General features: G+C 41.4%; 1 protein-coding gene across 1 annotated transcript in view; it reads right to left on the bottom strand.

The window, feature by feature from the left end:
- Positions 1–26,519, bottom strand: part of PTPRQ (protein tyrosine phosphatase receptor type Q) — a 377,099-nt gene that overhangs the window by 9,804 nt on the left and 340,776 nt on the right. Inside the window, exons 55-60 of the mRNA XM_066589856.1 lie at positions 21,275–21,301; positions 20,800–20,881; positions 14,431–14,521; positions 9,359–9,435; positions 1,420–1,554; positions 1,216–1,341 (exon numbers count right to left, since the gene is read on the bottom strand). Of these exons, the coding sequence (XP_066445953.1) occupies positions 1,216–1,341; positions 1,420–1,554; positions 9,359–9,435; positions 14,431–14,521; positions 20,800–20,881; positions 21,275–21,301 (538 nt within the window). The remainder of the gene's footprint in view (positions 1–1,215; positions 1,342–1,419; positions 1,555–9,358; positions 9,436–14,430; positions 14,522–20,799; positions 20,882–21,274; positions 21,302–26,519) is intronic.

Here is a 26,519-nt window from a genome sequence, read left to right as displayed (position 1 = left end):
GTGAGTATACAATTTTTTTTTATTTTAACACATTTTAGGATGAATTGCAGGGAAGGGCTTATATATTTAAGCCCTTCCCGACAATTCACCCCGCGCACGCCGGCAGCCCATTGCTTTCAATGGAGCGGCTGTATTGCCGGCTTCATTGAATTCAATGGGCAAACATCGTTCTTCTCTGCCACAGCTGTTACAGCTGTGGCAGAGAAGAATGATTTGTCTTCTATAAGTTCTCAATGGGGTCGGCGCTGCTGCCGCCGGCCCCATTGAGCGCATATAGAGAAGAGAACAGGAATCGCAGATCGCAGATAGGTGCGATCTGCGATTTTTTGTTCTATAATTTATCGGACGAGCGCATAAAAAGCGCTCATGTGTCCGATACCATTGCAAAGCAATGGTTTTATAAAATCGCCGGACGCATGCGCAAATCGCGGCTAAAAACGCCCGTCTGACTAAGGCCTAAGGCCAATTCTTCCCATTTACCGATTTTTTTAAATTTACTTTTGAATGGGCAACCTCCTTTTAAGAATTTCATCTTTCTGAACAGCTGACAATAAATCATTATAATGTATTATTAAATGAAAGCTCTTGACAGTAGCAATAATATGTCTTAGATACAATAAACTGTAAGATACAGCCAATTTCCACAAACTAGGTGATTGAAAAATCGAGTTACAAACAAGAGTAATTAAAAATGCCATCGTCTGGAATATCATGTATACAATAAACAACTGATTATGATTTTGAGCGATTGTTTTGCATAAACTGCTAATGGACACTAATGTTTATTAGGCTGCTTATCCCTTTCATTTACATGAAATAGAGCCTGAAGGACCTGTATGCAGAGAGCAGCAGGTGGTCTGTTCTCTGAATTCAGCTCCTTTGTTGTGCCATGGGGCTGCAAGCTGAATACAATGTAATCAGTGCTCCCATGGAGAATACAGCACTGTAGACAGCAAACACAGCATGTGGTCTGTGTTATCTTCTCTCCGGCCGAACAATGGATTTTATGCTCACCAAAAAATCATCGTTCAGCCGAAGAGTGAAAGATGGTAGCATTTACACACAATGATTATTGCTTAAACTATGGCTTTTGAACGAATTTTGAGCGATAATCGTTGCGTGTTAATGGACCTTTAGTCATGGCAAAGCTGAAAGAAGGATGCGCATAATTGCTGTACTATTTATCATAAATGATAAAACATTGTATTTCAATACCCGTTCAATTTTTAAGTCTCGAATGGTCCAGTCAATTTGGGTGTCTTCTACCACTTTAGTGATCACAATATCTCCAAAAACTGTAACTGGCTTATTGTCCTCTGGCCAATATTGATGACATCTAATCTGTAAAACATATAAACATTTGTTAATATTCATTAGAAAAAAAATATAGTATGTTCATGGCAAATTTAGTTAACTTACCCTGCCTTTCTCAAAGCACTGAGTAAGCATTACTATGGTCTTTGCTCTTGTTTCCCATACCATTCTCCAGAAGTCACCCACAGTTCCAGCCAATGGTCCTTGTGTAGCAATAAACTCATTAGGACAAATATAACCCTAAAATGACAGAAGCAATTACTGACAAACCTCTGGTCGCTATGTACTGTAACATTAAACAAGTTAAACCCTAGCAATATTTGTTCCCATTGTGTGTATGGGACATGTCATCATCATCTCTCCGCTCTTCTATAAAATGCCTGAGCTTATTAAGCTGGTTGTTGATGCAAGGTTAAGGTACCATAGAACATATTCTATGTCTATGCCACCTGAATATAACATTGTATGCTGCAATAAGGCCTTATAAATAAATATCCTCCATTTCTATGTGAAAAAAGCAAAGTGGAAAATTAGATTGCTGTATAATCTTACCCCAGATTATTTCACACTATTTATGGTTGAAGGTATTTCTAAAAAGCCCTTAATGAATGGCTCTCCCATCCATAATTCATGGGTATTTAGAAATACACAGGGGTTCAAAGAGTAAAGGCCCATTTACACCAGCCGATGATCGCTAAAAAAAATCGCTAATTGGCGATCGTTTTAGCGATGATCGTTGCGTCTAAATGTGCGCCCATTGTGTGCTTTTCGGGCACTGCTAGCTGATCGTTAAATTCAGGTCAACCTAAAAATCGTCCGTCAGCCCTATCAGTAGTTCTCCACGGGGAGTGCTGATAGCATTGTTTCCCGCTGGAGAACAAAAGAACTGAAAGCAGATAAGAGCACTCAGGCTATTAACTGCTTTCAGCTAAGGCTTTATTTGCACACTAAATTGTTATTAAGTAGCTGAGTAGCTACTTAATAGTTTATGCAAAATGATCGCTCAAAGCTGTCACTCAAACTGTCGTTTGTGCGATCTTTGAGCGATCATCGGCTGGTGTACATGAGCCTTAAGGGCAGTTACAGAAAAGAGAAAGAAGACTTCCTGAATGTGGGGAGTATTTAGATAAGTAGATGGGTGATTATCAGGGACACCATAAAGTATACAAAAAGTGCCTCAAGGTGTACATTGGGCTTATTACCAATATTCAATATTGGTCAAGAAATAATACCATATGAATAATCTCATTAAAATCTAACTTTTATTGAACTAAACTAAAATACTAAGAGGCATGGGAATTAAAAATGCAAACAACTGTCTAGCAAACCTGGGGATGCTAAGCCCTTCAATGCCACTGCAATATGCTGTACACTGTGCTTTATAATGCTCTCCTAAATAGCTATATAAGATAGGAAGCAGGTCACTGCTGAAGACTAATGACTGTGCCTTAATAATATCACCAGGTCTAAGTGTTTGAGCTAAAAGAAACACAGAACCCCTCCCACCCCAACATGTTTTACCAATGCAGTGGATTCCTCGGGGGTCTGGGGTCACTAGAGGCACACCCACCTCGATAACAGCTGTTATATAACATGAGGGAGAGAATTACCATGATGAAAGTCTGCAATGTTTCTGCAACAAATAAAGCATGCTGCGGATTTAAAAGTCTGCGGCATGACTCTCTTCTGCTGAGGATTATTGTAACTCCGACAAGTGAGCAATTCTCCCTCACTTGCCCAGTTGGGTCCCTTGTTGACACGGGACAACAGTTGGCCATAATATCTCTTTGAGCAATTACTCAGATGACTCTCGTCCCATAGAAAAATACTCTTACCCTGCGTTATGTAGACAGGAGTGCGAGGCTGAGTATGGAGGACAACAGTATAAATCATTAGCAGATTGGGGATGATAAGTAAGTTGGTTTATAAAGAAGAGACATAGTAAGGTGCAGAATTGTAAAGAGATGCTCTCCATGTGGGTTATGTGCCAACCATTTTTTATAGTCATGTTTATTCCAATATATATTTGGATGATTTTTTAGTGGTTGTATGATTTTGCTGGAAACGAGCAGGCGTGTTTTCCTTCTTCCGCACAATCCCTTTAAACTATATTAGAGAAGCCAATGCAAATGGCTACATTAAAACACATGCAAAAAAAATTTCACAAGAAAAACTTGTCATTGCTGTTAATTGCAACTAACTAGATTGCTGCTTTCCTTTCATTCTCTATCCACAGGACAGATGATAAAAGTCTGACTGTTGGGGTTTTGACCGCCGGGAACCCCACTGATCACAATGGCAGTTGCTGCCCTTTCCTCATTACTAAAACCTCCGCCAGAAGAGAAGCATGAATGGGGCAGTGACCGAGCATGTGTACTGCCCCTCTATTCATTTCAATGCGGCTGCCAGGCATTCTCCAAGTCCAAGTGCTTGGCTATGTCTGGTGCTTCCATGGTGTTGAATGAAGTGGCAGCACACATTGACCTCTTTTCGGTTGCATTGTGATGAATCTCTGGAGGTTCCTTTGAATGAGACAATGTTCTCAAATCACCAACAAATGATCAGTGGTTTGAAAAGTTGTGTAGCAACATTATGGACATTTTTTATTAAGATGATTTTTACTAAGAAGGAGCTTTACTTCTTCCGTCGAGGAGCATTATTGTTACCAAGCAACAGCTCTTTTAATAGATACCTAGAAAACCAAATTACATAAATACACTTCAACATACCAACTGAATTAGACATGCTTGAAACCACAGCTAAAACATTTAGAACATGAGATTCCTTCCTCATTTCAGGCCTAAAAGTACCCTTAGACATTGCATGAAAAGTATATTGATGGAGAAGTATTTTAAAAGATGGGTAAACCTTTCTGCACTCATCTCTTAATCAGCTGATACATCTACATTTTTTAGGAGGGTTGCTAGGGTCTGAAAAGTTAGGGGGTAAAAGTCTTGAGACATATGTGTGACCACCGCCTGCAAAAGAAGACATATCCATAAGGCCGCTTTCACTCGAGCGTTTTATCGTGGCCATCTGAAGCATGGATTCCAATGCATTTGTTCAGAAGGTCAATTTTCCAATGTGTAAAATCTCTTGTCTGGAAAAGATAGCGCATATGGTGGACATTCCGGCCAGCCGCTTTTATGCACGGCTGAAAAAGATAGGACTTGTCCTATCTTTTGGTGGAATACGCAGGCTGTTCCCATAGACTCCTATTGGAGCCTTTGGGAGCTGCTGGAAAAGGGAGGTGGAGGGAGTTTAGCAGCAGCTCGCGTTGCTAAAGTCCCTCCCCTAGTCGGCAGCTCCCATAGGCTTCTATGGGAGCTTCTATTGCCACTATCAGCTGGCAAGGGGAAGGGGAGAGACCTTAGCAGCACTAAGGTGTCTCCCCACGACCCACGGAATTCCAGGCTGCAGCATATATATGCTGCAGCCTACTTGTGCGAGAACGCAGGAGACTTAGCTTTGACTTGGTTGCGGCTTTCTCCTGTTCATGCGATTTTGAGCCGCGATGTGGGCGGCTGAAAATTTCAATGCCCGTGTGAAAGAGGCCTAAGTCAGCTTTTACAACACAGCAGGCTAAGGTGCAGTGGCTCAACTATGTATGGTAGTATATCATATGTTTTACATGCAGATTTTGTAATGGATTTCACTCTATGTATTGCAAACAGTGAGATCCGCAGAGAAAACCCGTAGCATAATATTGACATGCTGCAAATTTAAAATCCACACTGCATGTCAATTTCTGTACTTTTTGTACTTATTTCTTAAAATCTCATCCATTTTATTGTACTGTAATATACTGCAGAGTTTCCACTCACAAATCATGACAGAAAGTCCGCAGTGTTTCTGTTACAAGTGAGCATATCCTTAAAATCAATATGTGTTTCTTACCAGCTTGGTCACTTCCTATCACAGCAGGTTACATGTTTTTATGGATTCAGCCTGACTTATCTGAACTGAGCATTACTTTCTAGCTGTATATACTTGTACATGCACACTAGATAGACACACTGCACATATACAGTACTGTGTAAAGGTTTTCAACAGATTTAGAAAAAATGCAGCAAAGTAAGAATACTTTCAAAAATAAAAGAGTTCATGGTTTCTTTTTAGCAATTAACAAAAATCAAGGTGAATTCTTCTAGGTACACTTGCACAAAGTCAGGGATTTTGTGGGATTATAGTTAAGTGTATGGTTAACCAATCATACCAAACAGTAGAGATGAGCGAGCATACTCGTCCGAGCTTGATGCTCATTCGAGTATTAGGGTGCTCGAGATGCTCGTTACTCGAGACGAGCACCACGCGGTACTCGACTCCATTAAACGAGCACTGACCATTGAATTCAATGGAGCCGGCAATACAGCCGGCTCCATTGAAAGCAATGGGCTGCCAGCGATCTCAGGATGAATTTTCAGGAAGGGCTTAAAAATATAAGCCCTTACCTGAAAATCATCCAAAAATGTGTAAAAAAAAAAATATATATATATATGTCAGCATAAAGATTGTTCTCCTCTGCGATAGCTGTAACAGCTGTGGCAGAGAAGAACGATGTTAGCCCATTGAATTCAATGGAGCCGGCAATACAGCCGGCTCCATTGAAAGCAATGGGCTACCGGCGAGCGCGGGATGAATTTTCGGAAATGGCTTAAAAATATAAGCCCTTACCAGAAAATCATCCTAAAATGTGTAAAAATAAAAAAAAAATGTATACTCACCTTTCCGCTGCAGCTGGAGTTCAGCTGCATCTGGCTGGCAGGTCTCCTGAACTGCTTTCTGTAGTATTCAGCAGCCAGGGATTTAAAATCCCCACCTGCTGAATGAGCTGCCTCTGATTGGTCACAGCCTCACCAATCAGAGGCAGCTCTCACTCACACCCATTCATGAATTCATGAATGGGTGAGTGCTGCCTCTGATTGGCTCAACGCAGGGACCAATCAGGGGTAGCTCTCAGCTGTCAATCAGAGGCAGCACTCACACACCCATTCATGAATTCATGAATGGGTGTGAGTGAGAGCTGCCTCTGATTGGTGAGGCTGTGACCAATCAGAGGCAGCTCATTCAGCAGGCGGGGATTTTAAATCCCCGGCTGCTGAATACTACAGAAAGCAGTTCAGGAGAACTGCCGGCCAGACGCGGCTGAACTCCGGCTTCAGCAGAAAGGTGAGTATACATTTTTTTTATTTTTACACATTTTAGGATGATTTTCATGTAAGGGCTTATATTTTTAAGCCATTCCCGAAAATTCATCCCGCGCTCACCGGCAGCCCATTGCTTTCAATGGAGCCGGCTGTATTGCCGGCTCCATTGAATTCAATGGGCTAACATCGTTCTTCTCTGCCACAGCTGTTACAGCTGTGGCAAAGGAGAACGATCTTTATGCTGACAGTGCGGGGGGGTCTCACTCCCGCGCTCGCCGGCAGCCTATTGCTTTCAATGGAGCTGGCTGTATTGCAGGCTCCATTGAATTCAATGGGCTAACATCGTTCTTTTCTGCCACAGCTGTTACAGCTATGGCAGAGGAGAACGATCTTTATGCTGACATAATTTTTATTTTTTTTTTTACACATTTTAGGATGATTTTCAGGTAAGGGCTTATATTTTTAAGCCCTTCCCGAAAATTCATCCCACGCTCGTCGGCAGCCCATTGCTTTCAATGGAGCCGGCTGTATTGCCGGCTCCATTGAATTCAATGGGCTAACATTGTTCTTTTCTGCCACAGCTGTTACAGCTGTGGCAGAGGAGAATGATCTTTATGCTGACAGTGCGCGGGAGGGGGGCACTCTTGCTGCTATTGTGGCTTAATAGTGGGACCTGGGAACTTGAGATGCAGCCCAACATGTAGCCCCTCGCCTGCCCTATCCGTTTCTGTGTCGTTCCCATCACTTTCGTGAATTTCCCAGATTTTCACAAATGAAAACCTTAGCGAGCATCGGCGATATACAAAAATGCTCGAGTCGCCCATTGACTTTAATGGGGTTTGTTACTCGAAACGAACCCTCGAGCATCGCGGGAAGTTCGACTCGAGTAACGAGCACTCGAGCATTTTGGTGCTCGCTCATCTCTACCAAACAGGTGATAATGATCATCATTTTCATATGTAGGTTAGAAAACAGTCATTAACTGAAACAGAAACAGCTCTTTAGGCGGCTTAAAAATGGGTGAGCAACATTCAAACAATGGTGAGGTTGTGGAAGACAGTTTCATGTCACAAGTCATACACCATGGCAAGACTGAGCACAGCAACAGGACACAAATAAAGATGAGTGAGCATGCTCGTCCGAGCATTAGCATACTCGAAAGTACTCGTTACTCGAGTGAGCACCACGCGGTGCTCGGGTGCTTGAGAAAATTTCACCCTCTCCTCCCCACATGTTTATTTTTTGCTAAAGTGTATGCAAAATAGTAAAAAATAAACAGTGTAAAATGTGTAGAGTCTGGTTATATAGTGCAGATGAACAGGACACACACTAAATTGTTTTCAATGACCACATCATGTTCCATTTGAAATCGGAAGATGACCAGCATTGCCATCAGCTCAGAACAGGTAGAAACCAGTGGGACCTAGGTATACGCATATACTGTTTGAGTCTGGCCTAAAGTGGTCTTCATAGAAGAATTGCAGCCAAAGAGCCATACCTTTGATGTAAAAACAAGGCCAAGCAACTCAACTTTACATGAAAACATAGTAAATGGGGTACAGAAAAATGTCAGCATGTGGACTGATAATTCAAAATTTCCAATATTTGGATGTAACAGAAGGCAGTTTGTTCACCGAAGGACTGGACAACAGTACAATAATGAGTGTCTGCAGGCTGCAGTGCAGCATGGTGGAGGCTCCTGGCAAGTTTGGGGCTGCATTTCAGCAAATCGAGTTAGTGATTTAATCAGGATTAATGGTGTCGTCAATGCAGATACTTATCCATCATGCTATATCAGCAAGCCTTCCGATTGGCTCCAAATTTATTCTGCAGCAGACAACAACCCCAAACATAAGGCCAATGTGACTATTTTTATTGTAAAGAAGAACAAGGAGTCTGGGAAATGATGATATGGATCACAGAGCCCTGATCTCAACATTTTTGAGTCTGTCTGGGATTACATAAAGAGACAGAAGAAGTTGAGCAAGCCTACATCCACAGAAGACCTGTGCTTAGCTCTTCAAGATGCTTGGAACAACTCTCCCTGCCAAGTTCCTTTGGTGTGCAAGTTTACCTAGAAGAATTAAAGGGTGGTCACACCAAATATTGATTTGATTTAGATTCCTCTTTTATTCAGTTACTTTGCATTTTGTTAATTGACAAAAGTAAACCACTAAAGGGGTTTTCCGAGACATAAAAAAAGTTTATTGGCTTAAAATTGTGTGAAATTAAGAAAAATGAAATACCCAACTATCCTGGTGGCTCCCCGTCAAGCACTGCAGTCCTGGTCAGACATATTCCTTTGTGCCACTCGGTCTTAGCCCAGCCCCCACCCCCTGCAGCTTTTGGATTTAACAACAATTATGGAGTTGCAGTCATATATAAAAAATATCCTGGCTCGGGGGTCTTACTAGAAATAAAGCCCGAGTTCATACTGACTCTGTGCTCCTCCTCCCAGCCTGGCTGCTGTTCTCCTAACAACCGCCTTAGGGCTCAGTAGTGCTGCTGCAGCCAAAGAAACAAAATGAAGTGGCCCACAGAGAGATACAAGAAGAGAGGAAGGAAGGAACAGCGAGACACCGGGCATGGACAGACATGGGGGAAGGCACACATTGGTATAGTTCCTTCCTCTGTCCCTATATGAACCCCTTTTACATACTGCTGGCCAAAGGTTTGGAGAACATGCTCGATATCTGGGGCACAGGACTGGTATCTAAATGCCTAATGACGCCCCTGAAAATTTTATAAAGCACTATGAAGCTTTAAACTTGGCAGAAAACTCTGTGTTCTGCATGTTTATAACTAAGATGACAAACATTTTCTGCAGTGCTGACTTCTGAATTGAAAGTCAACATCCCTAACCGGAATGGTCAACCATGGGGTATTTTTATACTTACAGACACATAGCTTGCATTGATGTAATCTGAGCCTGGTACACCAGCATCCGCTATAAGCTTTACTCGGTTGTTGTTATCTGTGGTAAAATAAGGAAGGCAGATACTTACAGTATGTCTATGCTACAGCATGCACTTTCTTGATTTTTAATTGGCTTAACATTATTGTCACAATTAGTGTTAATTAAAATGATCAATGAAAATAGTTATACATGACATAGCAGTTCATGAAAATGAACAAATATGAAGACTTGATTACCTATATATTACAAATTTATTATAGTTTATTATGGGCTTCTTTACATGAATATATGGCTTCTCACTTTAACACTTTCTATACTGTAGAAGTAAGGGTAGGAAATAGTCTTGGGACGGCTGTCAAGTAAAGAATGTTAAAGAGGTTGGTTACTTGGGTCACATTACAAAGTTAAGACAGTATTAAGTCTACAATTTCTTGCACCTGCATACAAAAGCTTTTGGGTACAGAGTTACTCAGACAATCAGCCTTGGAACATTACAAGGGTCATTTCAAGATCACACAGCAGTTGCAATGTGAACGTTGTATCTATTAATGCTGGGCACAACACTGCTACACAATAATTTAGATTTTTTTTTTAATTAAAAGTATATCTTAGTTTGTTAAAGTGGTTGTCCAAGATCAGAAGAATGTTCTGCTTGTGTTTCCCAGAAATAGCGCCACTCTGGTTTATAGGCTATGTCTGGCATTACAGCTTTCTCTTGAATAAGGCTGAGCTATAATTTCAGGCACAACCCATGGACACATGAGGCACTGTTTCTGATTAAAGAAGAAAAGCTGATATTTTTTCTGATCTCAGACAGCCTGTTTTAGTTCACTATCTAGACAAGTTCATTATACAGGCATCTTCTAAGTACATGACCTATTTTCTTGTTTTCTATGGATGACCAATTCTTTCATTGTCCAGCAATGCCACGTCCTCTGTGCAGTTATCACCATTGTGTTCATTGTAAATGTTTACTCGGATGGTGCTGGCAAGTCATAGCTTTCACTGCGACTACCACAGACATGCATTGAAACGTCATGGTTTTTGATAAGTTATGGAAAACACAAAATTTTGCTGTGTAGTCATGATGCAAAAATGTGGCCTGTAGACATCATCTAAACCTAGCCTAAGAAGACTTGACCAGGGAAGAGGGATACCCTCTCAAATTTGCATGTTCTCTGCCACATCTTTTAACCACATGAATCCACCAATTCCCCTCTCAACCCGATTTCCCCAAAATAAGACACAGACTGCATGTGACTGGGTGTAAAAGCCACTACAGCCATTTTTAATTAACAAGTAATAACATTCTATACATCAACTGTCAAACAAATGACAATGATGCTTTTGTATTGTACAAAGCAATAAATCACGATCAATAACACATAAAACATGGATACTCATACAGGAAGAGGTTTTGGTGAGAGACTATGCAATTCACTGAATCCACCACAGGTGTGACCGAGCCACCTTGGGATGAAACTAGTATTACATTTCAAGCACGATAGTAACCCAACTGGGGAATCACCAGACTTTAGGATGTGCCCCATTAACCTGCAATCAACCACTATCCTCCTACCAAGACCTATCTACCCACTACAGGCTCCTAAGTATGACCTTATGCTTGAGAGTACCAACAGATACTCACTGCTTACTCAAAGCCATCTCTAAATCCCAACAGCCACATTGTCTATTGTGTTGAGATGGACTCCATCTAGGTGAAAATACTTTTGTGAAGAAAACTCTAGCTTCCTGTGGCATATTGCTACCCCTGGACATGACTACAAAAATAGCCACTGCCTTGATGATTTTGCTATGCACCTTGTTTAACCAGTCTACCAATCTAGTATGGAGCCACGTTAACCATGCCACTATGTCAGACCATACCACAATTAGCCCAGGACAAAAGGATGTCAATTTTAATAAATCAAATGTTATGCCCCTTAAGAGTTCTCTTGGTGTTCTAAGACCCCAATGATTACCTCCAAAGTGTAAGAACAAAAAATGTGCTTGTCACCATGCACTAGAACAACAGTGAGATTTCAGAAGCACTCTATGCCAAACTAATCCCCAAAACCCAGGCTTTACAGAAGTTAGCTCATGAGAAAGCCCAAGCTGAAGACTGACAAACCTGACAGCCACTATCAGTACTTCCCAGAAAACATATGAGAGGCCAAGAATGAAGATTAAACAGAAAAACTACCACTGACTGCAGGAGAAGCTGTCCAAGCATGAATCACAACTCGAAATCTCCTACTAAAGCAGAAAAAAGGTCTCACATTTAAAGAAAAACTTCGAAGACTCTCACTGTTCTATCCTCTGCACCACATCTTCACTCACATCCCATCTTGATGCCTCTGTAGTGCATTATCTGAAAAGAATGTGACCCATAATCGCCCTGTGTGTCACCTATCAAAGCCAAACACTGCTACAGAACTGCAATGAACTGGTATTGGGATAGCAATGTTCCAACTGCATTCAACAGAAATGATACTGTTGCCACTCACCTTTTGTCTAAACAGGCTGCCATATGCACTACCGGACACAGATTGGAAACACTACCTGAGTGAAGTATTGCCATCCTTCCTTACCGCTGCCAGTCTTTCTTGGATTTTCTAAATGAACAGTCAGTTAACTTTACTGTTTGACAACACCACATTAGACAATTGTAGCCTCCCCCTTTACCTTTTGCACATTAATTCACATACCCTGTAGGCCCTATAAAAGTCAACACAAAAGCAGTATGGAACAAACCAACTTCATAAGATTACACACAAACATTTATTAAAATGTTAACTGTACATCCCAACAAATTGAAAGACATCAGGTACCAAGTGTCCCAAGTCCACGATGTCTTATTGAAAGCATTTCCTGCCCTACTAAAAATCCTTGTGATATCCTTTGTAAATCAAAACTAACTTCCACAGTTGATCTGGATACTCCTGGACGAACTTGTCTGTTGGTGGGAAGAAACTGTAAAATCTGTTCAACTGAAAGTGAGATAACGGATCAGCCATCTCATTCTGAACACGTGGTACATGTTGGGTGGACAAGCACACATTCATGTCAAGGCAACACAACACTATGCGTAAATGCCTTAACAAAATTACTACCTAGGGGGAATGGGTCATAAGATGATTATCCTGTAGTGTTGCGCCCCACAATTGCACCGTCACCAGAATTGGAAATAATTCAAGGAGGGTAAGATTTTTCATGAAACTCACTTTCATCCATCTGCACACCAGTTTTCTCCAAAATATGTCCTAAAACCCAACATATCTGACATATCTGTCCACATCTCTAATATCCTATTATCGAACATGTTCTGAATATACAGCAGCCATTGTACTGACCCAGAAAGAAATCCAAACCTCCAATCCTCTCAAAGCTCCCTGCTGAGCCTTACAAAACAATTAGATAATGTACGCCAGCAGTAGCAGAAGCCAAGCATCTACAAATATCCTGCCCATAGGAGTCATGCGCTATGTAAAATTCTATTTACTTAATAGGGACTGGAGGGCCCTTAAATTGACCTTTTGCAGACTCTTAGTGCTAGCTACACAATTTTTTTTAAATCTACCAGCTTATCAAGAGGCAACATACGCCCCAAGGCTACAGAATCAAACACAGTGCCCAAGAAACACCACACTGTTGTTGGGTCTTCTGCTTTGTCTGGGGCCAAGGAAATCCCCAAACTGCAGGCTACCTTCTCCACCATTCACAACAATATCAAGCACACCCTGATTTGAGATGGACCCATGCTGAATAAATCATGCAGGTAGTGTAAAATAAATTATATTCTGAACACGTCCTTCACCATTCACTCTACAAATATGCTCAATGATTCAAACTCCCATTGAAGTCAATGGGAGTGAAGCCGCCTATTAGACTTCCTGTTTTGATCCCTAAGACAACATCCAGCCCTGCTGCACTGACAGCGGGACGGGTCATCAGCTGATCACCAGGGATCATAAGTGGCGAACAGTTAAAACCTGGACAGCCCTTTAAAGCCAGAAGGCAAGGGTGTAACCGGTAATCAAGGGTCGACATAATTTCAGTAGGACAGTTTAGCAGTTATTTGACAGTACTATTCATGTTTTCCACCATTTTCCATGAACAGAATCTAATATGAGCATGTGAGCAGTATTTACCATGATTCTAAAAGAATAATTACAGTAATGATAACCTGTGCATATGCCTCAGACTAAAGCAGGGATTTCCATAACTCAAACATTAATGACATCTGTAGAACAGAGGGGTCAAGCTGCAGTACTAGGATCAGGCAGGTGTACATACAAGCTGTTGTGCCTGGGTAAACACTGAAAGCGGGCACAGAGCCCCTTGAAGAAAAATTGATGGACTGCCCTAAAAATAGACCAATGCTTTAGCCATGGAAAACCCATTATAAAAAACATTTTTATATTACAGACCCCTATAAAGTTCTCTATATTTTAAGGCCAATTGAGTTAGCACTCTGTGTACCTCATTCTTAACTTAAAGACAGCTCAAATCCTGCTTATCTAGCAGAGTCATATTATAGCTTTAGGGTGGTCTCACATCTGTGCTGGAACCCCCGTTTAGAGGTTCCATTGCAGATTCAGCACAGTCCGGTAAAATGCTGGGCACCTGAGTGGAAACCCAATGGTCCCCATTATAGTCAATGGGGTCAGTTCGGCGATGTTCGGCTCCATCATAAGATGGATCTGTTCATCCAGGGGATTTCCCTAAAAAGAAGCAGGAAATGGAACCCCCAAGCACAGATGTGAAAGTAGCCTTATCTGTTGTAGGTTACTTTTAACCTATTTGTCTGTTCATTTTTGCTTATGTTCAACTGTTTTTACAACATGTAAACTCAGTCTGGGCCAGACTTGGCAAAAGGCTTGGGTGCCAACAGCTGGTTAAGCCTACAGACTTCTCTGTGGTAGGGAATGTATATATAAGATCTCCTCTAGGGCAGTGATGAGTAAATTTATACTATAATACACTGGTGCTCTATTAATAAAAGATGAATACTGGTGGTACAATAAAATGTGCTATAACTCGTATACATACATGGTTTTATGTTAGTAAACCGATTTTTGGACCTGTTCCATGGCAGATCAGCATCTGACACAGCAAGATCTTCAAGAAACTTTGGGAGCTCCTGGAAGAAACATGTTATGATGAAATAAAATATTTAAGCAGCATTCATTTAATATAGTGTTTTATCACTTTATTTGTCTGTAACATGCAAGAGTGTTTCCTTACTTAAAACTATTCATTGACCAAAGTAATTACGTAACATAATAAAGAAAAAAACACTTCCATTAACACGGCCTATTTTGGCGTTGAGGACCAAACAATTTTTGGTAGATTTTCATCTCCACTTTTCAAAAGCCATAACTTTTTTAATTTTCCGTCGCCATGGCCGCATAAGGGCTTGTTGTTTTGCACGGCGAATTGTAGTTTTTATTGGTGCCATTTTTGGGTATGTAGACTATATTGTAAAGCTTTTATTATTTTTTTTATGATCGTAGGGAGAGAAAACACATCAATTCTGCCATAGATTTTTTTTTTAAAGCGCTAATTATGCAGCATACATGACAGAACACATTTTTTTCTGTGGGTCGGTACAGTTCCAACGATACTAAATTTCTTAGATTTTTAAAGGTTTTTTTTACTCTTCTGCAATATAAACCCTATTTTTGGAAATAAAAATTTTTTTAAATGCCTGCATTTAAAGTCCTATAACTTTTATTTTTCCATGGACTGAGCTCTGTGAGGGCTTATTTTTTTAAGACAAGCTGTGGTTTTTATTGGTACGTTTTTGGGGTACATACGTTTTTATCACTTTTACTGCATTTTTTGGGAGGCAAAATTCGAAAAATTAGCATTTTGCCTCAGTTTTCTAGCGTTTTTTTAAACGCTTTTTGCCATGCAGGATAAAAAGCGTGTTCGATTTATTGTACGGATTTTTCCGGACACAACGATACCAAATAGCTGGGATTTTTAAATTTTTTTATGCCAATATCAGAAAAAGCAAAAAAAGAGGGTTTTTGCATTTTTTTTTTACATTTAAATTTTTCGTACATTATTTAGATTTTTTTTTTACACCATTTTTGTCCCTCTGGGGGACTTGCATTGTAGCACCGATGACCACTACGATAAGGCATTGTAGAACTTCTCTCCTGCAATGCCTTATTGCTTATTACAGCGATCAAAGGTAATGGCAATACAGTATCAGGCGTCTTGTTGCCATAGCAAGCAGCCGGGCTCTCTGTGATAACATTGCGAGAGTCGGCTGAAGTCACAGAGGGAGCGCGCTCCCTCTGTGAACCCTTTCCCTTCCGCAATCTACTGAGATCGCGGCAGGGAAGCAGTTAACAGCGGGGAGGGGGGGGGGGCGCATCTCCGATGCACCCCCGCAGTTGCAGTAGGAGGCCGGCTATCAGTGACAGCCGGCTCCCGCTGCAGAATAGCGCGAGACCTGTCATGATGTCGCGCTATCCCTATGACGTAAGGGTATGTCATTTTGCGGGAAGTACCCTGCTCCCATGACGTACCTTTACGTTATGGGGAGGGAATGGGTTAAAGGGGATGTCCCAGAATCGCAAGTTAGCCCCTATCCATAGGCTAGGCAATAAATTGCTCATGATCTGAGAACAAGATCCCCATGTCTTACTCTGCCTGCCACAGTGGGGTCACTCACCCCCCCTGTCCCCCCTTCCCCAGTGACGAGGGGTTGGTGGACTTCTCAGCAGTGAGACCCCAAACAATCAGAAAGTTATCCTTTATTCTGTGGATAGGGAATAACTTATTATTTTGCTACAACCCCTTTAATTAGTAATATAGACAAACATGTTTAAACCTAATGGGGAAGCTTTATCAGTCCAATGTCACCAGTTTTGTAGTTTAATTGCACTGAAAAGAAGCAGTGTTAAACCCGATCCCTGACACTTCTTCAATTGCAAGTAATAGTTTACACTACACTTATTTGAATTTGATACCATTATGTCCCAGTTTGGACCACAGCTGTTGTTCTGCCGATTGTACATATAGAATTCTCTATTTTAAAATTACCCCTAGTCATGATGCAGATTACTTTCACATGTATCATATTTTTTATTCTTTGGCTATTGCAACAATTCAACGTGGATTTACAAAAAAGAAAACACACTGCGATAGACAATTAGGCAGTTTTCACATTATTTTTTACAACTGTAGCCACTGAGGTTTTGTCAAAGTTTTTCCATAGTTTCTCCTTATTGATTTCAACTAGAATTACACATCACTGAGAACTTTATACTATTATCCACAGAACTATTTCTTATAACTTAGTCCTAGAACAGCTTCTTATAAAGAACAGCAGCTAATGGGGCAGTATTATATGTATTTCAGAGCTGTAACTAAGTTTTTCTTTACTTGGGGCAAAGACTCAGCTTAACAACCCCCTCCCCTTTTCGGGTCCGATAGAAATAGTGCTCCCAATGTGACTCCCAGTAGTAATAGTGCTTACCTTGTGGCCCTCAGTACTAAAAGTGCTCCCCATGCGTCCCCCCCATTGTAACAGTGCTCCCTATGTGGCTCCCAAGTAGTAATAGTACTCCCCTTGTGGCTCCCAGTAGTAATAGTACTTTATAGTAAGGATAGTACTTCTCATGTGGCCCCCCCAATAGTAATAGTTCTCCCCATGTGGCCCCCCAATAGTAATAGTTCTCCCCCCACCCCTCCACCCCCAGTACTCTTTGTCCATATTGTGATCTCACAGATCCTAGTCTCTTATTGCACTGCTGGGTTGCCACTGGGAGCATCTTCAGTCCTCTTTCTCTGTCATCTGTTCTCTGGTTCGTCCAGCTCGGAGGCACCAGAAACAGTCAAAAAAGACAGAATATCCACTCAGTACTATCTTGGCGGCTCAATGACAGACCAGGATCTGTGTGAGAGTGTAAGGAGGCAGTGCTATCATGCTTCCCCTTATAGAAGAGCAGCTTAGACCCCATTGTGGGAATGGCCTTGGAGCCATGGTGGTTAAGCCCTGCTCCTCCCAGTCTGAGATGCGGTCAGGAGAGAAGGGATGGGGAGCGGGTGGAGATGCTTGCTAGCACCTCATGTCAGTGCTGTGGTGCTGTGTCAGAGTCTTTACTCCACTTGCCAGAGGCCGAGGCGGGGAGGGGTGAGCAGAGAGATGCACTGAGAATCCCCCACTCCTCTGCCAGACCAAAAGCAGGGAGTAATGTGAAGTAGAGGGCGCACGGCTGCATTTAGTCATAGCCTGAGGCAAGGCTGCTGAGAGGGGTTCTGCCCCCTAGATAGTGCAGGACTGAACCAGCTAGTGTGTCAGCGCTGTGAAGACTGCCCCCATGTGGGAAAGTGTATAGAGGGCTGTAGTCCAGCCTTCAAACTCGGGAGAAAGCTCTTAAAAGAATTGTATTTGCATCATGGCAACTAGGCAGATGCAACAGAAGAGAGTAGACTGACCAGAAGCAGCGTGCTTTATAGGGGTAGCAGGAGAGCAGCACATGCCTGCTGCTGGGGTGGTAGAAGCTGTGTCCTGCAAGAGCAGCGGCTTACTTCCCCATGTTGGGGAGCTGCCTAAAGAGAGACCAAAGGGCTCTGAAATCCCGATGGCTGAAAAAGCAACCCCAAACGTGGCACAAGATGGAGAAATGGCCAGACTCCAGGGGTGAAGAGCCCTGCAGCGCATGGGAGGGCTCTCCCTCCCCACAGTTCCTGACACTGTGATGGCAATGCTGAAGAAATACATCAAACACTGCAAGAGGTCTGCGAATTGGCATTGATGCAGGCAAAAGAAGAAGTGAAACTGAGCAGCAAAAGGTGTTTCAAAAGAGCGTGTGTGCATTATGTGTTATGGGACTGCATAACATAAAATCGCTAGCCAGGGTGGGGGTGATGGACTTATGGAACTATCATAACGTACGCGTTAAATAGTTATAGCGCCATAGATTAAGTATGCAAGGCATTCCAGGATATTACTATAAAGGTGTTAAGCAGTTATTGTGTTAAGTGGATGATGTCATGTAAACTGTGTATGATGAAGTGTGTAATGACTCAGTAAGGCACATGTTATACAGCATTAATGTGGGTTCGAGTATTGCGTGACGACCTCTGTGGAAATTTCGTACATGAATTGTTTTCATCCTATGTGAAAGGATGCTGCTCCTATGTAGTGTTTGGGGTCGGGTCTATCACTAAAGATGAGGCATGTAGCAGTTATGCCGCAGTCAAAAGATGCCGATAGTTATCTTAAGAGACATGTGCCTTGTTGCAACCATAAAGAGGAGACAAGAAGGAAATGTAAATGTTGGTGAGAGATGCCAGTTAAAGAAAAATTACATTTTACATTGCAGACTATATATATATATATATATATATATATATATATATTTATATTTATATATATATATAATACTGTCGCTTTAAGAGAGTTTATTGCAGTGTATGAATAGCGGACCCACAGCCGAGGAGATAGCGGGATAGATTTGGGCCTTGTCACGGGGCTCTACCATCTCATTTCCCTGGGGTTAGCACGGGACCCGTCCAAGTTACCACTGGGGGAACTTTCACAGGGGTAACCCAAAACATAGATTACCATAAAAAGTCCTGTTACTCGTGACGCCACAGTTTCTTCCTCCGCGATGAATCCAGATGGTGAAATAAGTGGTCCACACATAGGGAAACATTTAAGGAGCAAATCCAGTAACAGTTGGCAGTGCTTGCTTACTTGAGAAATTATTTACAGTCCAAAACAGTAGATACATGCCAAAAGGGAATGGTGCAGAACACAAAGTGGTGTGACAGGGAGGAAATCACAGGACCACAGAAGAATCCACAGTCCAAAAGTTGTCTGCAGGGTTCTGTTCCCGGTCGCTCTTCTCTACTCTCTTCAGCTCTCAACACTGCTTGGCTGTTCCTCTCTCTCTCTCTTCACTCACAGTGTCTCAGGAGTAACAGTGGCATCTCCTGGGCAAAGCAGGCCCAGGGAAGGCTGATGAAAGTCTTTCAGCCGCTTCCATTCCGGCCCACACAGACTTGATGGTGTCTGTGTGGCTCACTTGCAGAACTCCAAATGCTCCTCTCTCTCGCAAGACCAGAACAGACTCTCTTTGCAAACGCCTTGCAAACACATATACATAGCACGATCACATGACAAACAACAAGATACATTTTCCAGACATCTCACATACCAAACAGTTAACCCAATCAGTACTGAAGCTATGCAATACACATCATATTCATGCAACATAGAAGACACTGACAACACATAGGCACAAGACAAATGCATGCATAAATTATAGAGGGGCCATGTAAACTCCTGGCCACTACATTATGAATGGTTGTTATGCAACGATTAAGTACGAAAACTTCACTATGGAGCATAACAAAGTTTTTCCTGCTGATCTTAGGTAAAGTTATTTTTATAAACATGTGCTGCCTCTGCCTGTCATTGCTGCGCCATCATGCGACCTGTAACACTGGGCACGTACCAACCAGTGCATCATTAATGTAATTCACAGAGTGGCAGACAGATCTCTCTCTACCCCCGCTGCCCCCCGCTGGCCCCCGCCACCACCCCTCATACTCCTCGGGCAAGTACACAATTACTTGATAAGACTGCTACTCGATCGAGTAGCAGTCTTAAACGAGCATGCTCACTCATCTCTAGATGCAACCCAAATCATTATATAAATTTTGAATACCACCTGCCTTTAAAAATTGATAGCCTCTCCTCATTCCCGCAATCAATATCTGGTTGGTGGGGGTCTGCCACTCAACTTTCCCAAGTGGCGAGGTCAACTGATTGAAGGGCCGCAGTGCTTCTGCAAGTGCCACAGCCTGTACAATATTTACATCTGAGCACAAACCTCTTCATAAACAGAACACTATATTATTTATAATGGTCATTCTGTGTACTTACGGCTTTGTCCCATTCACTTCCAAAGGACAAGCCTGCAGTACACAGAACGGCCACTAGAAATAATACAGCATTCTGCGTACAAACAGGTAAACATTGATGAGGATGCAGCATTTGCAGAAGTGTTGTGGCCCCTTCAATCAGCTGATTGTCGGTGATCCACCTCCCCACCAATCAGATATTGATGGCCTATCCTTTAATACCACAAACAAAATGTGTCAATTGTATAATAAATATCCAGCAAGTTTTCTTATATAAAACATCATTCCAAGTTGTTCTCATCAATAATTTCTTTCTGTCAGACTCTGACAATTTATTCTTTCGGGTAATGTAGCATGTAGAACCTTAATCAGTGTAGCATTACTGTCTAAACAATTACCCAGGTAATTGGGTATTGATTATCAAGGCGGCAGTTTTTCTTGGTCTCACATGCTCAAAATGGACATGAAATGTGACACATGACAATTACTAGAGCGCTTGTGATGTTGTGACAACTGTTAGGAACATACCGAAAATTCTTCTTGAAATTTTAGGTTGTTATTGGCACACAGCTCCTCGATGTGCTGCAGAAAGGCTTTCTTGCTCACAGGCCTAGGCAGAAAGTACAAGATCGAATTACACATACAGTAACTCTGCAAAGATTTCTTCAAATGATCCAACCCTGATTCACTCTATCATATATCGTTATTTGAGAAATACACCATCGTGTTATTCTGGACACTTCACTTGTTTGTCGAGCAGTAATTTCGTTCTCACAACAACAAGGTTTTTCATTCTCTTCGAAACTAAAACACACACATGCAAGTTTCACCCTAGAGAGACAAAGCATTTCTCCAGTTACCAAGCAATTCGTCATGCTTTTATGATTTATATGCAGGTTGTCCTTGTAAATGCATGAAAAAGCACCATACATTAACTTTCATCACACTATTAAATCTGCAGGCTCAGGGTAGAAAAAAAAATTCACAACTTTGGTCAACTTACTTGAGTGATTTCCTATAACTAAGTAACCTGCAACAGAGATTATATTAAATGATGTGCTAACAGATTTGCAGTACACTTGGTTCAAAGACTTTTTCTCATCATTCAAATCACGGCATGATTTAAAAAATATATATATATTATATACATGGAAACACACAAAACTGCATGCCACACTTACTCTAGATTTTCCAAACTATAAAAACACTTTCAAATATATTTAGGGTGTAGGTCTTCAAAAACTTGCCAAAATAGTAACAAAACTTTGTAATAGCTTTCACCTAAACACCACAATAAACAGCAACAGCAGCTGAATACATTGCTATTAGAGATGAGCGAGTGTACTCGCTAAGGCAAACTACGCGAGCGAGTAGTGCGTTATGACAGTATCTGCCCGCTCGTCTCTAAAGATTCGAGTGCTGGCGGGGGTGAGCGGTGAGTTGCAGGAGTGAGCAGGGAGGAGCGGGGGGGGGGGGGGGGGGGAGAGTGAGAGAGAGATCTCCCCCCCCCGTTCCTCCCCGCCGCCCCCCGGCGGCCCCCGAATCTTTTGAGACGAGCGGGCATGTACTCGAAAATGGCAATACTCGCTAAAGCAATTTGCCTTAGCAAGTACACTCGCTCATCTCTAATTGCTATGTATGATACTTATATTTCAACATATTTGGAGCCATTGGGGCAAATGTACTAATACTGTCTAAAATTTATACAGACAAACTTAAGACAGTCTTAAAAGGTTTTAAAATCGAACAAGAATAGGACAGACTGCAATTTTTCTTTTACTCAAAATATTCATCCAAATAAAAATAAGCCCACGTGAATACACCAATTCAAACGAATGGGCTCTATTTCTGTCCAATTTTCGGACTGAAAAATTGGTCAAAAAAATGAATAGAAAAATCATCCTTGTGCATATATAGACTTTTTATAGTGATTATGATAAATCTGATGCATGTTTACACTTATTACTTAATTTAGCTTATACCAGATTTTTTTGCCAAAATTTTGGTGCAGATTTGGCACAATTTTTGGTGCATGATGTTGCATTTAGATCACACCCCTTTCCCAATTAACTATGTTCCTTATGTCAGAGAGCTGAAAAAAGTTTGAGAAAGTGTCTAAAATGCATTAAGAATGTGGAGCAAATCGTCACAGTTTTCTGATGCAAATTGGTGAATTTTCAATAGCAAATCTGCCCCATTGTCTCTACTGAGCCACACTTCCTGTTTTAAAAATATTGTAGTTATCTAAGGTTATAAATAGAGTAATAGGTTAGTAAATATCGAGCACAAACTGTTAGTAGCCATATTTTGTAATTCATTTACTTTTTTGAAATGATCTTAGCTAAATGAACTATATCATGCCTTGGTAATTAAGTTAGAAGATTGCTGCATACATAGCAAAAAAGCAGTAACCATAATCTCTCAACTACGTATCCCAAATAAATCTGGTTTTCAGAGGATCATTATTGGATATGCTAACTATTTTGAGCACATGCATTCTTTAACAGTGAGCCAACTGGCTAGATTTGGTTACAGTACTGCCATAAAGTACAGTATATGTAAGCCAATTATAATAGCATAGTTTATTATTATTTTAAGCATTTAATGATTCTACAAAAATTAACTTTATTCCTACTATACCAAATACTGCCTTAAAGGGACCCTGTCATCACCTTTAAGCACCATAAACTAGGTTTATGGTGCTCATAGTTTAGATAATGGGGAGTTTAAGGAGTTGTGTCTCATACCCACCCTGGTCCCCGACAAAGTCAGTGTGCTTACAGCAAAAGGATGTGTATGGACACCTTCCTTAGAGATGAATGGGAATGCTCATACACAGTCGTCTGAAAAGAGTCAAGCTGCGGTGCGCATGCTGATTTCACAGGAGAACATCGCAGGAAAGATGGAACCAGGTGAGTATGAGACAACTCCTTGGACTCCCCATCACCTAAACTATAAGCACCATAACTTAGCTTATGGTGCTTTTGGTTGATGACAAATTCCCTTTAAGATGCCCCTAGCCACTGTATACTGAACAAATCAGATGGTAACAGCCACATTTCTATTCTGTATTGGGCACAAGGAAAAAAAAAACGGTCTCCATCCATATGGAATATTTTCAATTAATTTCCTCCTCTCCACAAGAAAATAAGTACCAGAGGTGTCATTCCTTTACTTTTCACCATAGGGTGAATTAAAATGGGCGAAGCTTAAAGGGAATGTCTCATTAGAAAATAATCTATTTTATAAATCAAGGTTCTATGTTAAACATTTTTAACCTACTAAGGACCAAGCGCCGTAAATGTACGGTGCTTGATCCTGGGCTTTGATTCCAGCTGATAGTAAAAGTACGGCACGGGATTAAAGCCCCTGCTTCTGCAATCAATTAGAAGCAGGCCGGGCTGTCATCTGTTGGTCACAGCTGATAACCCGAAGGAAAAGGGAAAAGTGGTTTTTAACCCTTTCTGCCTTCTCCTTTCCTGAGTACACAGCACTCAATGAGCGCTATGTACTAAGAAGAGAAAGTGGAAGTGTTTCTTCCACTACGCGAGCCGACGGTCATGTGACCACCGGGACCCCCTGTTACAGCAGAGCTGCAGGGTCTTAGCAGACCCTGATCAGCTCTGCCAGTGACTATTGTCACCACAGGGGGATGTTTTCCCCTGTAACTGGGGCTTCTATGGATGCCGCAGCTACATTGGAAAAGTGTGTAATAAAAAAAAAAAAACATGTGAATGACCCGCAGAGGTTTTATATGACATCATGGGGACATAGATAGTAAAAAAACCAAAAAACATAAATAAGTAAAACAAAATTACAGAATAAAATAAAAATATATACATAAAAAAGAAAATAAGCCGAAGCCGACGCCGACCAAAAGTGTTGTGTATGCGCTCTGTAATTCAAAACCATAGATATTATATATCAAAACATCTAAAACAAAATAAGGATCCTGTTCCCATACTTTATTTTAGCCTAAATTTACTACAGTAAACCCTTGAGTAGCATTGCTTTTAAGCAAAGCTGTTTTCAACTTAAGTCGATGTGTCAGGGCAGCAGCGGTCCCTCAGATGAAGTTGCATTTCTCAGATAGGGGCACCGACCGCTCCATGACCCTGGGCACCGCTCAGTGAGCCGGCATGCAGCTGATGCCAGTCACTTCCTGCTTCTCCTGCATCAGCGCACGCCTACTCCTCCCCCTCCCCTCTTCACAGTGCATAGTGCCGGCTGAACGTTGCTGTGTCTGCCTGCCTCCTGACACAGTACAGCAGCTGAATCCCCAAAGTGCCGGCTGAACGCTGCCTGCCTCCTGAATCCCCACTGTACTGCAAAATGTAAGTCCTGTACAGATGAGTACAGTGCAGTAAAGAAACATTTGCAAATAAATACTGCAGTCCAATGTCAAAGCACAGATAACACAGCGATACATACTGCTAATGATGTCCCTGCAGACCTATGTCAAACCACAGATAACAGAGTGATACGTACTGCTATAATGATGTCCCTGCAGTCCTATGTCAAAGCACAGATAACACAGTGATACGTACTGCTATAATGATGTCCCTGCAATGTTAATTTATTCTTCACAGTTGTGTTTTATATTCATTCAGTATTGTTATTGGTATTAAAGAGTTATTCTCTATTAAATGGGGTTTGGTGTGTTTTTTGTGTTTTTTTTTAAACGTCTAGAACTAATTAATTGGATGTACATCAATTCCTATGGAAATAATGTCCTCAACTAACATTGATTTCTACTAAAGTCCATTACTTCCGGACGGATTAATGACGTTAGTTGAGGTTCTACTGTAATTTAAAAAAATAACTGTAAAAGTTAAAAAAACAAACATTTTTTTAGCTTTTTACCCCACAATAAAACTAAAAATCTGAAAGAAAAAGTCAGTGAAAAAGATACTTAAAAAATAGCCCTATATGTCATTGAAAAAAATGCAGCAAAAATAATTTTGGTAGGCAAGGGAAAAAACATTAGGGCAGTTAAACCACCCCATGGACAAAAAGTGTTTGGCTCTTAAGGTACAAAACAGCCTGGTCCTTAAGGAGCTAAATGTTGCAATTGTTTAGAAACTATTTTTATGAACTTGTCACAGTGTTTAAACCACCATCTAGTCCTGGTTATTGCCGCAGGTCTAGCATGATATCACAGCATCAGTGCCAGATTACCTGATGTGCCTGGCAACACAAGTCACTGGTGCTGTGGGAGAAGCATCTCTCCAGCAGCATAATTGCTTGACAGGTTTGCCAAGCTGTCTGCCATCTCAATTAGTCTATCAGGTGCCTTGGTGGGGTTTCTAAACCAGCCCTGGTATTCTGCAGGTGCCGGTAATACTCTAGGTATCCTGGTTGGTTTCACTTTGGAAAGTCTTGTTGTCTTGCTGGCCTTGCTATGGCTATCTTTCGCATGGGCCTTTCAGTTATTATACCTTTGCATTTGTAGGCAGTGTGTTCACCATTGTTATTTCATCTATACTTAGTCTGACTTGTTAGTTTTCCCTTGTACCCTCCTTTTCCACTGTTACTCCTTGCCCCTCTACCAATCCCATCCTATCTAGCCTGAACTCTGTGTTTGTCATTCTGTCACTATCAAAGGTCTTCTAGGGAGACTAATGAGGTTCCGGAAGTGGGGTAGACCTTTTCAGGGCTGTAGCCATGCCTTCGGTAGGATTAGTCAGGGACAGAATAGGATCAGCTTCCCCATCTTATGTATACTGCCTCCACCCTATCTGTAATCCTTCATATGTTCTCCGTTCGTTCCTCAGCCAGACCATCTTCTTGTTATAGACTCTGGGAGTTTTTCATTATCAGGGGGACATAACAGAACTTTTGGTGATTTTTTTTTTCATTTTCTATGTCACTATCTATATTTTTAAATATTCTAAAATCCAGTACTTTCAGTATGACACTAGTTGTTTTGTACAGAAATATCCTCAGCAGTAATATCATCATCATCATCACAGGAAGGACTACAATGAAAGGTAACACCTCTATATGATAACATAGAATCCACCCTTCGCAATAGGTGATGATCACAGCTCACCTCCTCAACCTCCTTGCACATTGACCTTTGCACAGGTCACAGAACATGCCTAGAACACTCTACCATAGAAGTTAATGCGTCAGCTTATGTGAATGGCCTATGAGGCTACTCTAAGGCATATCTCTAAATGCTGTTGACTACACCTCGGGCAAGATGGCTGCCTTCATAGTCATGTACAGACAACAGAATAAAAAAA

Source organism: Eleutherodactylus coqui, chromosome 2 (genome assembly GCF_035609145.1).
Source record: "Eleutherodactylus coqui strain aEleCoq1 chromosome 2, aEleCoq1.hap1, whole genome shotgun sequence".
Taxonomy (NCBI): Eukaryota; Metazoa; Chordata; class Amphibia; order Anura; family Eleutherodactylidae; genus Eleutherodactylus; species Eleutherodactylus coqui.
Note: the sequence above shows the minus strand (reverse complement) of the source record. Positions and strands in the feature narration are given on the sequence as shown.